Source organism: Hyperolius riggenbachi, chromosome 10 (genome assembly GCF_040937935.1).
Source record: "Hyperolius riggenbachi isolate aHypRig1 chromosome 10, aHypRig1.pri, whole genome shotgun sequence".
Taxonomy (NCBI): Eukaryota; Metazoa; Chordata; class Amphibia; order Anura; family Hyperoliidae; genus Hyperolius; species Hyperolius riggenbachi.
The window spans coordinates 86144564-86158349 of NC_090655.1; the positions used below are offsets into that span (position 1 = coordinate 86144564).

General features: G+C 44.7%; 1 protein-coding gene across 1 annotated transcript in view; it reads left to right on the plus strand.

The window, feature by feature from the left end:
• Positions 1 to 13786, plus strand: part of ANK3 (ankyrin 3) — an 825851-nt gene that overhangs the window by 154821 nt on the left and 657244 nt on the right. Inside the window, exon 2 of the mRNA XM_068258457.1 lies at positions 5343 to 5378. Coding sequence (XP_068114558.1) covers positions 5343 to 5378 — 36 coding nt within the window. The remainder of the gene's footprint in view (positions 1 to 5342; positions 5379 to 13786) is intronic.

Genomic DNA, 13786 nt, shown 5'->3' on the forward strand with positions numbered 1-13786 from the left:
AATTTGTCTATGTCGCTATTAATATACACAGGCCAGAACTCCAGTGGGAGTTTAGTCAATTACTGCAGTGGAACATCTTCAGGCTATGGTTTATCGCATACAGGAGCAATGCCCGTTTACGTAAGCAGCTGGTATCCAACTTGTGGCTCATTTTACAGGCCCGCTGTTAGAAAATTAAGGCAAGCAGTTAGAAGGGAGCTATCTAAATTGTCAACAGTTGGTTATGCTTTGACACTACACCGCATGGTGTTAACCATCACACCATAAGCAATGTTATGGCAGTTCAGAAATGTGGTGATCAATAGGTGTATGCCAGATCTCGTTGTATGGGGCTATATTGGGGAATTTTTAGAAGGATGCCCTACAGGAGTAGACTATTGTTATGAATGAAGTGAGCTGATCTATAGACCTAACATAATATTCGTCCGTGGCCCCAAAAGGAGACTATATAATTTGTGTACAAATTTATTACAAAGGGAAAAGGTGTAAAACTGATGATCTAATGTATCTTTTCTTGGGGTTTCAATCAGTACTATTGGGAGGCATCCAGCAAGTAATCCTGGTGAATGAGTGCGTTAAATTGGCTAGATGGATCAACAGTGCTGTCAGATGAGGGAATATCGGAGTTTCCACCTAAAGGAGGCAGGAATGAAGAGAACTGTGTTTACAGATTACAAGAGAGATTCAGGTATGATGGTCTTAAACCAGGTCATTTAGTAGAGGATTTGGAAGGTAAATCAGCAAAGCCATTGTGTTGCAGAGGAAACCTTTCCTATGGGGACTGAAGTGATGGAGACCTATTGGGGCTGTTGCAGATGTCACTGGCCCCCCAATGGCGTGAAGTGTCAAATGAAGCTTTTCCAACCCCTGTTGGGCTTCCTCTGCAGCAGTGACAGTATACATGGCCCGAATGGGTGAAGAATAGCTTAATCTGATGGAACATTAGGATTTTTGTATAGGGCTTCATCTGCAGCCTTTTCAAAACCGTGCTAGGTGTGATGTCAGTGAGCTCTTATTAGTTGTGGCCTTGCAATGACAGGGGCCCATTCTCCTGCCTGAAGAAGTCTCCTTATTGTGACAGATCGGTCAGTTTAATGGTGGCCATACACGGTACAATAAAAACGTTCGATTTTCCCGTTTATTCGATCTAAATTATCGAATTGAATGAAAGTTGAAAATATTTTTTTTTTCGATCAAGAAATTCGAACGATTATCCCGTTTTTTCAGGTAAAATGATCGCACATGCTGGAAAAATCTTTATATTCGATCTAAAGGAATAATCAAACTAAATTATCTAATTGAAAAATTGTACCATGTATGGCCACCTTAACAATAACATCTCTTGGTGGGCCATCTGGCTTGTGAGGATTAAGAGCCTGATCTTCAGTTTCAGAAACTTCTAGCTGAAGTTGAACAGATGTCAGGTCAGCTTTCATTTCTTTAATGCTGGACTTCGATAACAGTGTTTGTGTTATTGTTATCTAGCCTGTCCTCTAACTCCTCTGTGTAGTTCCTCAGGTCCTTGATCTCCCGGGTGCATTCAGTTCTCGCTGGAGCAGGAGTTTAAATGTCTCCAAAAGCATAACATCTCTCAATGTGAGGTCTTCTGTACCTCAAGGGTCGTGATTTCTGGGCTTGCTGGTGCCATGAGGAGTGAATAGGCTAGGTTGGAGGCAGGGCCGGCCTTAGGTTTCACAGCGCCCTGAGCGAAACCTGATTTTGGTCCCCCCCTTCATCCTCTTCATGTGTGCACACGCACGCACACACACAGGCCCATATGCAATTCACCTTTTCACCTGAGTTACCTTCTAGGACAGGGGTCCCAACCTTTTTTTGAAGTCGTGACACATCACGCCAAATGCTCAGATCTCTGTGACACATCATATATGTATAACAGAAAATACTAATAATAACCACAAAATGGATGGGAAGAGTGCATTATCCTGAATACATTTAAAAATGAAGGCTAGAACCTTTCAGGAATATTAATAAATACAATCAGCGGGACAGTTAGGTCCCCCCCCCCCAATGGAATGCTAGCACAGCACTTACAATTTGCACCACGTGTTATAGCTGCAGTGGACCCCCCCCCCCCCCCCCCCCAATAGAATGCACTCAGACTACAGTAAGTATAGGTAGGGTGCCAGATATAGGTGCCCCCAGTATAGGATCTCATGTGCAGGTGCCCTCAATATAGGTAGCCAAACATAGGTGCCTCCAGTATAGGAAGTCAGGTGTTGGTGCCCTCAGTATAGGTAGCCAGGAGTAGGTTCCCTCCCTCAGTATAGGTAGCCAGCTATAGGCGCCCCCTTGGAAGCTGGCGCCCTGAGCGGTCGCTCCAGTCGCTCAGGTCAAAGGCCGGCTATGGTTGGAGGACCAAGGAAGAAGAAGATGCAACCTTGCTCTATGTGGTGAGAAAACCTCACAGAGCTGAAGTGGGGCCCATTTTCAACTTTAGAATCTGCTTACATGCCATCTGAGAGATGATGGGAGTTTGGAAGAAAGTAAGGGCAGAAAGGTGCGTCTGTGGAACCTGTAACAGGAGGGCAGGATGAGCTTGCTCAAAGCATGACAGTCTTGGTGCAGTGCAGCCTCATGCTCCCTTTAAAAAATACTTTCAACAAAACTTTATACATATTAAAACAAAAACTGCCTGAACGGGGACTTCAAACTTTTTCTTTTTTTGGTTACACTAAAGCTAGCTTTTACTGTAATACATTTTTTCCATTGTTTCCAAAGATGATTGAAATACATTCTGCTTTCCAGTTGCCCATTTGAGATATACAGTACTATTCATCATAGAGACTGAAGGGCATAACAAATTGTCTTTTTATTATGTGGTTTAAAAGATGGATGAAACCGTGGTTAGATTAATGTAAATTGTCAAATTGTATTCATAAAGGAAACAAAACTGATGGTTTCTGTATTTATTACATAGCCGTTACTTTTTTTTTTTATACCCGCTCCCAATAGACATTACAAGATATATGGTTTTTGAAAGCCGCTCTTCAGGATTTTAAGTCAACAGGTAAATGGATCTCCCACCCATACAAAGCATACAAAATTGTATGTTAATGTATCACTATGTTTTTAAACTTTTTTTCAAAAAAAATGCAGCATCACATGACTGGCACTGTTGCACTTCCCAAAGCCTCTTCTCAGAGGCAGCAGGGGTTGTCTTGGTATTTCCCTCCTCTCTTTTGCCACTCTGAAGGGAAGGGGGTGTAAAAGGAGCTGTCAGCTACTTTTTCCTCTGTATTAAAGGCTCATGGTGCATGCAGACGGCCAGCTTCTATGCTTTGTACAAGCAGGAGACCTACATAGGTATTAAAGTGGAATTACAGTTTGGCACGTATAAGACAATTTCTCAGTTCATTGCCTCATATACTTATCTTACCTGCTTTTGTCCTAAAGTAATGTCATCTCTGTAAAAATCCCAAGGCTCTTCCACCTCCTGCCCCCAGATCACAGTGCAGCAGAGCTGAGAGCTACCTTTGCTGCCTCTTCTACTTTTATTATAAATGAAGCTGGCACACAGAACCTCTGTTGTTTGCCTGTGGTGCAGCATGCATCACTTTCAATTGGTGATCAAAGAACAGTTTGGGAGCTCACTGTGGCATCAGCAAAGTGATAAACCTCTAGAGCAAAGTGAAAGTATACCTATTAACGCTTTCAGGCACTTTTTCTTGTAAGCATTAGTTCATTCCTAGAACTTTTTATGGTGTGTGTTTAGGCTTCTTGCACACAGGGACGTTACAGGCGCACGTTAGTGCAGCCTGTAACGCTCCCCCAACGCACAGCAATGTAACACAAGTGGGCTGTTCACACTGCCCACGTTGCGTTACATTGTAACGCAGCAAAGTGCTGCATGCTGTGCGTTCTCCGCGGCTAAGCCGCGTTAGACTGTTTGCACATGCTCAGTCATGTTGGGGAGGAGGGGAGAGCGGCCGGGCACATGGCTAATTAATATTCACTGCACTCAGTGACGTGCCGTGTTTACTTCCTGGAGCGGCCGCTCTGTGCGGCGATTGGCCGGGCGGGACCATGTGATGCCGCATGCGTCCAAGAGTACGCATCACGGACGCCAGAGTGAGCTGCAGAACGCGGCTCACTCCGACGTCCACACCAGAGAGCACCAGGCGTTGCGTTAGGGGCACGTTATGTGCCCTATAACGTCCCCTAAACGCAACGTCCTGGTGTATAACTAGCCTTAAAGCAAACCTGAACTGAAAATTCAAAGTCAAAATTAACATACATGTCATACATAGCCTCCCGTGTTGTCCACTCTTCTGTGATCAATGGAATGCTCCACTCTGCGTTTTGAAAATAGCCATTACCTCATAACCGCTTTCTGGTCAGCACGCTGTGAGACTGTGTTATATCACTAGCGTGAACCATAGGGAGACATGGACATTACCTTGCTCATCCCCGCTGAAGGTGAATTGTGCCACAGACTTTATAGAGTACTGCTTGCATAGCTATTGAAAGAGCAGGTCAGAAGCCCCCCCCCCCCCTCCCTGAAAGTATGGTCCTCATATTTCTTAACTATTTAGAACGCAATTGTGACCCCAAGTACCTGTCATCGTATAACGTTAAATGTAATTGTCTTCTGAAACCAGAAGGTATTGGTGATAACTCAGCTTTGAGTGAGCAACTGTGGTTTCCCATAATGCATCACTCTCAAATATGCAAAGCATTTCTTTATGCTCTTGAAAGCAATGCTGCACATCTAGAGCTGCATGTATGCACACTGCATTCTGTACAGTGAGCCTGTAACTAATAACTTTTACAGAGCCTCATTAACCCAACATGCAGACAGCATGTTTCAAACGTATTGCTCCTCATCAGTGCGTGGTATGGATTGATGTGGCTCTATGGGATAGGGCTTGGGCCGGTGTTAATGAATACCCAGACAGCTCATCGTGACCCAGAACCATCTGAAAGCTTTAATATCCATAATTGAATCACAGATTACACTATTGGTAGTCAGGCCAACTTTTGCCCATTTCTGCTAGCATTTTTTTTTGATTAGTAGAATAGAAGAGTCCACACTGAGGGCCCATGCACACTAGATGCGAGTTTCTAAGCATTTTGCGATTGATTAGCGTTTTTTAAATACGCTCCAATTCACTTTCATAAAAATTGTGGAAAAATTGCTGCGATTTCCACGTACGCGAGTGCGAAATCACATCGATTTTTCAGCGATTTTTACCGCGATTTTAATGAAGGTGAATGGGAGGGATCAGAAAAGCGCTTCTGGTGGGAATGGGCCCTACTAGTGATTTTTGTTCAGTTTTATGTACAAAAATGTTCACTTCCATTTCTGTGTTTTGTTGTCTTAGGTCGAGAGAAGATCATCACCTCGCAGTTCATCCAAGGTACGTTTTGTAGTACTTGCTGATTAAACAAACATATGCTTATTAAGGCAAACTGGACGTTTTTATGTGTGCAGTTTGAGCCCTGCTATTGCAAACAGGACATACAGGTGCATCCTGCCAATTAGCAGAAGGTGTGCATGTGTGCACGCTGCTTGTTCATGGCAGGACTTGCATGTGGGAGATTGGTGAATGGGATCTTGTGTTCCCTGTGCCAAAATGCTTGCATATGAATGAACATGACTCCAATCTGGAGCCATGTTCATTCATAAGAATGAAAGTCAAAAGTAGTGTAAAAACGATCAAAAATAGTAAAGTTAAAATAAGGATTCTTTTTTTAAACCATTATGAACCCCTTCTAACCCCCCCCCCCCCCCCTTCCCTTTCTGTAGTTGTCAAAAAGAGACACTTGGGGGAAAAAAGTGACTGTTTAAAAAAAAATACTTAGTTACCTTAGGGACTCCTTTTTTTTTTTTTTTTACTATGTATGTCATTAAGGTATGTTGTTGATGTTTTTTCAAAAAAAAAAAAAAGGAACTTTGTAATTATTGCTAGGGTACGAGAAAGCAAAAAACACAAAATGGAAAAATCACCTTTATTATCAAATATATTGTTTTCATACATTGTTCTAGGTCCTAGAATCTAGGAACATACTTACTGTAAATGTTTTGATAGCTAGGACAAATAGGCAAATAAAATGTGTGGGTTTTATATACAGTAGCATTGTTTATTTTAAATCTATAGTGGATGGAATTGGAGGAATGTTGTATTTTTTCCCTTGACAATACATAGAGAATAAAGTAATTACTAAAATCAATCATCACCCACAAAAGGCCTAATTTGTGGTGAAAAAAGAAAGATATAGATAATTTAGGTGTGATGAGCAGTAATAAAGTTATGGAAGGAGCACTGAAAGGTTGTAAATTGCTCTTGGCGGTAAGGGTAAAATAGCCTGTGGGGTTTAAGTGGTTAAAAAGAAAAACATATGTGTAGAACAAATAGATTTTTATGAAAGCATATGAAGTGTGGTCCGATGTTGGTCGAGGAGCAGAAATGCAGACATCAAACCAACAAATGTTGATTCCAGTGCTACCTTTAATGATAGATGGTTTATTGCAAGTATCGAAATGTTAAGTTTCTTCTTCAGGCATTATCAAGGTCGGACTGGGACCATGGGGGCCCAGCAGAGAAATCTGAACGTGGGGCCCACACATCCCACGATTGTGGTGGAAAAAAAAAGTGTCCTAGTTACCATACATATGACATTGGCCTCAATTCACTAAGCTTATCTCCTGTCTTTAATAACTCTTGTAGAGTTGTTACCATGGTGATAAGGCATGTGGTATTCAGGAAACAGTTTACCTCAGGCAAACCTAAAGTTAACTCTTCTGTCTTGAAGTTAACTCTTTAAAGGGAAGGTCCAAGCAAAAAAAAAAATGAGTTTTACTTACCTGGGGCTTCTACCAGCCCCATGTAGCCATCCTGTGCCCTTGTAGTCACTCACTGCTGCTCCAGTCCCCCGCTGGCAGCTTTCTGACCTCGGAGGTCAGGGCCACATTGCATACATTTTTACGCATTCCAGCTAGTGCAGGAACAAAAATTTACGCGTTGCACCACTAACGCGTAAAAATGTATGCGTTAATGTTCCTGCACTAGCGGGAATGTGTAAAAATGTACGCAATTCGGCCCTGACCTCCGAGGTCAGAAAGCTGCCAGCGGGGGACTGGAGCAGCAGTGAGTGACTACGAGGGCCCAGGATGGCTGCATGGGGCTGGTAGAAGCCCCAGGTAAGTGAAACTCATTTTTTTTTTTTGCTTGAACCTTCCCTTTAATCCTTAAAATAACTCCAGAGTTAAAGACGGGCTGTTCATTAACTGCGTGTGAAAATAACTACAGAGGAGGTAACTTAACTACAGAGGAGGTAAATTAACTACAGAAGAGGTAACGTAAGGAATGAAGAGATAAGATAACTCTCTTACTAGTGGAGGTAAGTTTTCTCTTGCCTTATTATCTCCAGCATGATCTTAGTGAATTGAGGCCATTGTTTAGATTGCGAGCTTCTCCGAGGACAGCCAGTGACATGATGATGTACTCTGTAATGTGCTGCAGAAGATGTCAGTGCTATATAAATACATAATAATAATATGGTAGGGCATTAGACTATGACTATGGTAGGGATTAGATTGTGAGCCAGTGACATGACTATGTACTCTGTAAAGTGCTGCAGAAGATGGCAGTGCTATATAAATACATAATGATGGTAATAATATGATGGTAGGACATGAGGCTGTGACTATGGTAGGATTACATTGTGAGCTCCTCTGAGGACCGTTATTGACATGACTATGTACTCTGTAAAGTGCAGCAGAAGATGTCACTGCTATATAAATACATAATAATAATAATAAGTTAGGACATTAGGCTAGGACTATGGCAGGATTAGATTGTGAGCTTCTCTGGGGACAGTCAACGACATGACTATGTACTTTGTAATGTGCTGCAGAAGATGTCAGTGCCAGGGCCGTGCCGACACAGAGGCGGACGAGGCTGGAGCCTTGGGGCGGAAGTCATTGACAGTCTGTGCGGGCGCAAGGAGCAGGACTGTTTTGCCTGGCTGGTCACGCTGCCTGCGCCCCGCCTCAGTTCACACAGTGCTGACCAGGCTGGCTGCCGATGTTGTGTCTGATTACGCTATTACACCGGGGATGACAGAGCGGAGCGGAGTCAGTGTATACATTCCACTCCGCTCTGTGCCTGTTGCCATGGTCACCAATGCCGCCCGCCCCTCTCAGAGAAAGCCAGCGTGCATCTCTCTGGCACAGGAGTGACATCAGCAGCCTGTGAGTTCCGCCCCCTTGAAGCTGGCTGAATGTGCCTCAGCGTCTCCTGTCCTGTGAGTCAGCAGCTAGGAGGAGTCAGGCAGGAGACAGTGTATGGTGGATTCCTCTGTGCTGGCCCCGTCCTGTGGTCATAGGCAACTCAAGTAAGTGTGTCTGAGTCCTCATGTCACTCAGACAGCCAAGACAAGTGCCCAGTTAATATGTATATTTGTATATGATCAGCGCCCTCCCCTCAGACAAGTCACAAGGGAGAGGAGCAGCAGCTGCAGCACACAGACAGTGATGTGCTGTCACAGTCAAGGTGGCTGATGAGACAATGAATTCTGCACTAGCACACCAATAAATAATGGAATTATTATTTATCTTTTTGTTCTGATCATTAATAGACCCTGAACTGAGGGGAAAAAAAAGACTTTTTAACATACCTGGGGCTTCCTCTAGCCCCCTGTAGTCTCCACGGTCCCACAGGTTCCCCGTCAGTCATCCAGCTGGAGCTCTTCAAATCCTGTAACTTCGCTCAAAGTCGCGGTAAAGTGCGCTTGCACGGCTCGTAAGCGCTCCTGGCAAGATGGCACAGGCCGTCTCCATAAGCTCGCTGTGCATGCGCGGTTCTCTGATGACTGAACTGCGTGTGTGCAGTAAGCTTACAGAGATGGCCTGCGTCATCTTGCCAGGAGCGCGGATGAGCCGTACATCCGCACTTTGCCGTGACTTCGAGCAAAGTTACAGGCTTGCTCCATTATGTGAATTGTTCGGGGAAAAGCTGCGCCATTATGTGAATTGTCTGGGGAAACGCTGCACCATTATGTGAATTGTCTGGGGAAACGCTGCGCCATTATGTGAATTGTCTGGGGAAACGCTGCAACATTATGTGAATTGTCTGGGGAAAAGCTGTGCCATTATGTGAATTGTCTGGGGAAACGCTGCGCCATTATGTGAATTGTCTGGGGAAACGCTGCGCCATTTTGTGAATTGTCTGGGGAAACGCTGCACCATTATGTGAATTGTCTGGGGAAACGCTGCGCCATTATGTGAATTGTCTGGGGAAACGCTGCAACATTATGTGAATTGTCTGGGGAAAAGCTGTGCCATTATGTGAATTGTCTGGGGAAACCCCGCACCATTATGTGAATTGTCTGGGGAAACGCTGCGCCATTTTGTGAATTGTCTGGGGAAACGCTGCACCATTATGTGAATTGTCTGGGGAAACGCTGCACCATTATGTGAATTGTCTGGGGAAACACTGCGCCATTATGTGAACTGTCTGGGGAAAAGCTGCGCCATTATGTGAATTGTCTGAGGAAAAGCTGCGCCATTATGTGAATTGTCTGGGGAAAAGCTGTGTTATTATGTGAATTGTCTGGGGAAACGCTGCACCATTATGTGAACTGTCTGGGGAAAAGCTGTGTTATTATGTGAATTGTCTGGGGAAACGCTGCACCATTATGTGAACTGTCTGGGGAAAAGCTGTGCTATTATGTGAACTGTCTGGGGAAAAGCTGCGCCATTATGTGAATTGTCTGGGGAAACGCTGCGCCATTATGTGAATTGTCTGGGGAACACTGCGCCATTATGTGAATTGTCTGGGGAAAAGCTGCGCCATTATGTGAATTGTCTGGGGAAACACTGCGCCATTATGTGAATTGTCTGGGGAAACGCTGCGCCATTATGTGAATTGTCTGGGGAACACTGCGCCATTATGTGAATTGTCTGGGGAAAAGCTGCGCCATTATGTGAATTGTCTGGGGAAACACTGCGCCATTATGTGAATTGTCTGGGGAACACTGCGCCATTATGTGAATTGTCTGGGGAAAAGCTGCGCCATTATGTGAATTGTCTGGGGAAACACTGCACCATTATGTGAATTGTCCGGGGAAACGCTGCACCATTATGTGAATTGTCTTGGGAAACGCTGCACCATTATGTGAATTGTCAGGGGAAACGCTGCACCATTATGTGAATTGTCCGGGGAAACACTGCACCATTATGTGAATTGTCTGGGGAAACACTGCACCATTATGTGAATTGTCTGGGGAAACACTGCACCATTATGTGAATTGTCCGGGGAAACACTGCACCATTATGTGAATTGTCTTGGGAAACGCTGCACCATTATGTGAATTGTCAGGGGAAACGCTGCACCATTATGTGAATTGTCTTGGGAAACGCTGCACCATTATGTGAATTGTCTGGGGAAACACTGCACCATTATGTGAATTGTCCGGGGAAACGCTGCACCATTATGTGAATTGTCTTGGGAAACGCTGCACCATTATGTGAATTGTCTGGGGAAACGCTGCACCATTATGTGAATTGTCTGGGGAAAAGCTGCACCTTTATGTGAATTGTCTGGGGAAACACTGCACCATTATGTGAACTGTCTGGGGAAACACTGCACCATTATGTGAATTGTCTGGGGAAACACTGCACCATTATGTGAATTGTCTGGGGAAACACTGCACCATTATGTGAATTGTCCGGGGAAACACTGCACCATTATGTGAATTGTCCGGGGAAACACTGCACCATTATGTGAATTGTCTGGGGAAACGCTGCACCATTATGTGAATTGTCTGGGGAAAAGCTGCACCTTTATGTGAATTGTCTGGGGAAACGCTGCACCATTATGTGAATTGTCTGGGGAAACACTGCACCATTATGTGAATTGTCTGGGGAAACACTGCACCATTATGTGAATTGTCTGGGGAAACGCTGCACCATTATGTGAATTGTCCGGGGAAACACTGCACCATTATGTGAATTGTCCGGGGAAACGCTGCTCCATTATGTGAATTGTCCGGGGAAACGCTGGCCTATGATGTTAATTGTCTGGGGAAACGCTGCGCCATTATGTGAATTGTCTGGGGAACACTGCTCCATTATGTGAATTGTCTGGGGAACACTGCTCCATTATGTGAATTGTCTGGGGAAACGCTGCTCCATTATGTGAATTGTCTGGGGAAACGCTGCTCCATTATGTGAATTGTCCGGGGAAACGCTGCTCCATTATGTGAATTGTCTGGGGAAACGCTGCTCCATTATGTGAATTGTCTGGGGAAACGCTGCTCCATTATGTGAATTGTCTGGGGAAACGCTGCTCCATTATGTGAATTGTCTGGGGAAACGCTGCTCCATTATGTGAATTGTCCGGGGAAACGCTGCTGCATTATGTGAATTGTCCGGGGAAACGCTGCTGCATTATGTGAATTGTCTGGGGAAACGCTGCTCCATTATGTGAATTGTCTGGGGAAACGCTGCTCCATTATGTGAATTGTCCGGGGAAACGCTGCTGCATTATGTGAATTGTCCGGGGAAACGCTGCTGCATTATATGTATTTTCAGTTGAAAAGCTCCCGTATTACATGTCTTGCTGACTGAAGGGTTCTGCCTGCTGTCCCTGTCCCTTGTTTGTAGATTGGGGGGGGGGGGGGACACATTGTGTAATTACCTTTAGGGTCCCTTGCCTGTGTTTTGGGAGAAAACTAGGGCCCACTGTCTTTGCGTTACGCTGTTACATTACAATTAGCTCCGCCCACATCTTTTAATGGCCACACCCATCGGGGGGGGGCGCACTTGGGCACCTCAGCCTCTGTTGGTGGCGGACCTTGTCCCGGCCCTGGTCAGTGCTATATAAATACATACTAATAACGTGGTAGGACATTATATACTATGACTACAGTAGGGATTAGATTGTAAGCTCCTCTGAGGACAGTCAGTGACATGACTAGGTACTCTGTAAAGTGCTGAAGATGTCAGTGCTATATAAATACATAATAATATTATGTTAGGACATTAGACTGTGACTATGGTAGGATTAGATTGTGAGCTCCTCTGGGGACAGTCAGTGACATGACTATGTACTCTGTAAAGTGCTGCAGAAGATGCCAGTGCTACATAAATACATAATAATAATATGGTAGGATGCTAGATTATGACTATAGCAGGATTAGGTTATGCGCTCCTCTGAGTACAGTCAGTGAGTGACATGACTATGTACTCTGAAAAGTTACACAGAAGGTGTCTGTGCTATATAAATACATAATAATAATATGGCAGGACATTATACTCTATGACTATGGTAGGGAATAGATTGTGAGTTTCTCTGAGGACAGTCAGTGACATGACTAGTATGACTCTGTAAAGTATAAATACATGATGACGACGACGACGACGACGACGACGACGACGACGACCGAGGGAAGTGGAATGGAGTGAGATGGTGGCATGGACATAACAATTGCAACCAAAACTCCCAGCAGTCTCCATGGTTACCATGCTGAGTAGAGGCGGGAGCGTTATACATTACCTGCTCCCTGGGTTCAGCAGGACAGCTCCTCTTTGGTTTAGCTCATCGCTGCAGCGTATAGTCAATTACTATGTAGCTCTTGATGATGTATATAAAGAGCCACATGGTGATCGGCTGCACAGCATAGTGATAAGCTATACTGAAGAGGAGTGAAGAGGACCTGTCCTGTAGCTTGGAGAAGATAATGTATAACATGTTGTTGCTGTTCTGCCTAATGGGTGATCAGTGGAGGGGGGGGGGGGGGGGGGGGACACTGACATCTTAAATCCATTAATTAATTTATTTTGGGGGGTGAGCGGGGGGGGGGGGGGGTGGAGGTAATGGAAGCCACCATCCTGTGGTGGCAAACAGTAGCTTTTTTTCTGGGGGCCTGGAGGACTGTAGTTACACCCCTGGATTGGGTTGAACGGGGGAGGAATGCATGATGGGAGTCAAAAGATGAAAGAGGGATTAGAGGAAATGTCCGTTGCTGTTTTCATTAGTTTTACTATACTCTGCATTTTGTCATCTGTTAACAGGCAGACAAATGACCTTTATACCGTGCTTTTCTCCTGGCAGACTCAGTCCTTGAGCTGCAGCCTCTAGTGTGCGATCAGTAGGCATTAGCAGTGTTGGGGAGTCTTGCCCATGGACTCCTTACTGAATAGGTACTGGCTTCCGTTAGCAATCAGAATCAGATCGTAAAATGCACAATAGTGGAAAAGGGTCCTAACGCTTAAAATACCAATCAATGTGTGGTATAAGTTTTCATTTGCCTTATCAGTAGAATGATCTTAGTGAATTGTGGCCAATGCTGCACCATTTTCTGCTATGGACATGCATACAGGATTCATTCAGATATGTTCAAACACCTCTGTTTTGACAATTGTTCGTTGTGAGCATTCCAGTGATGGAACACAAAATCCTGTCCTGCATGATGTTTTTTTTTTCTGGCCCACGGACAGATATTGAACATCAGGGCCGGATTTGTACTTTTTACCGCCCTAGGCCCATTGCCACCAGCCGCCCCCCCCCCCCCCCCCAACCATATCAATACACAAATGCAAAACACAATAACCCCCCTCTTATATCCCACCATTTAGCAGTGGGTCCCTCTCTGATCGAATAGGTTTCTTTATTGTGCAAGCGTGGCTGAGGACAAGTATGTCCACACTGGGTATGCGTAAGTGAGTTTGGTGCATGCCCAGTAGAACTAAGGCACGTAGCTGTTTTCCTCCATGCATTTCATTTTGCTGGGCATGTGCGGACCTTATTTGCACATGCCC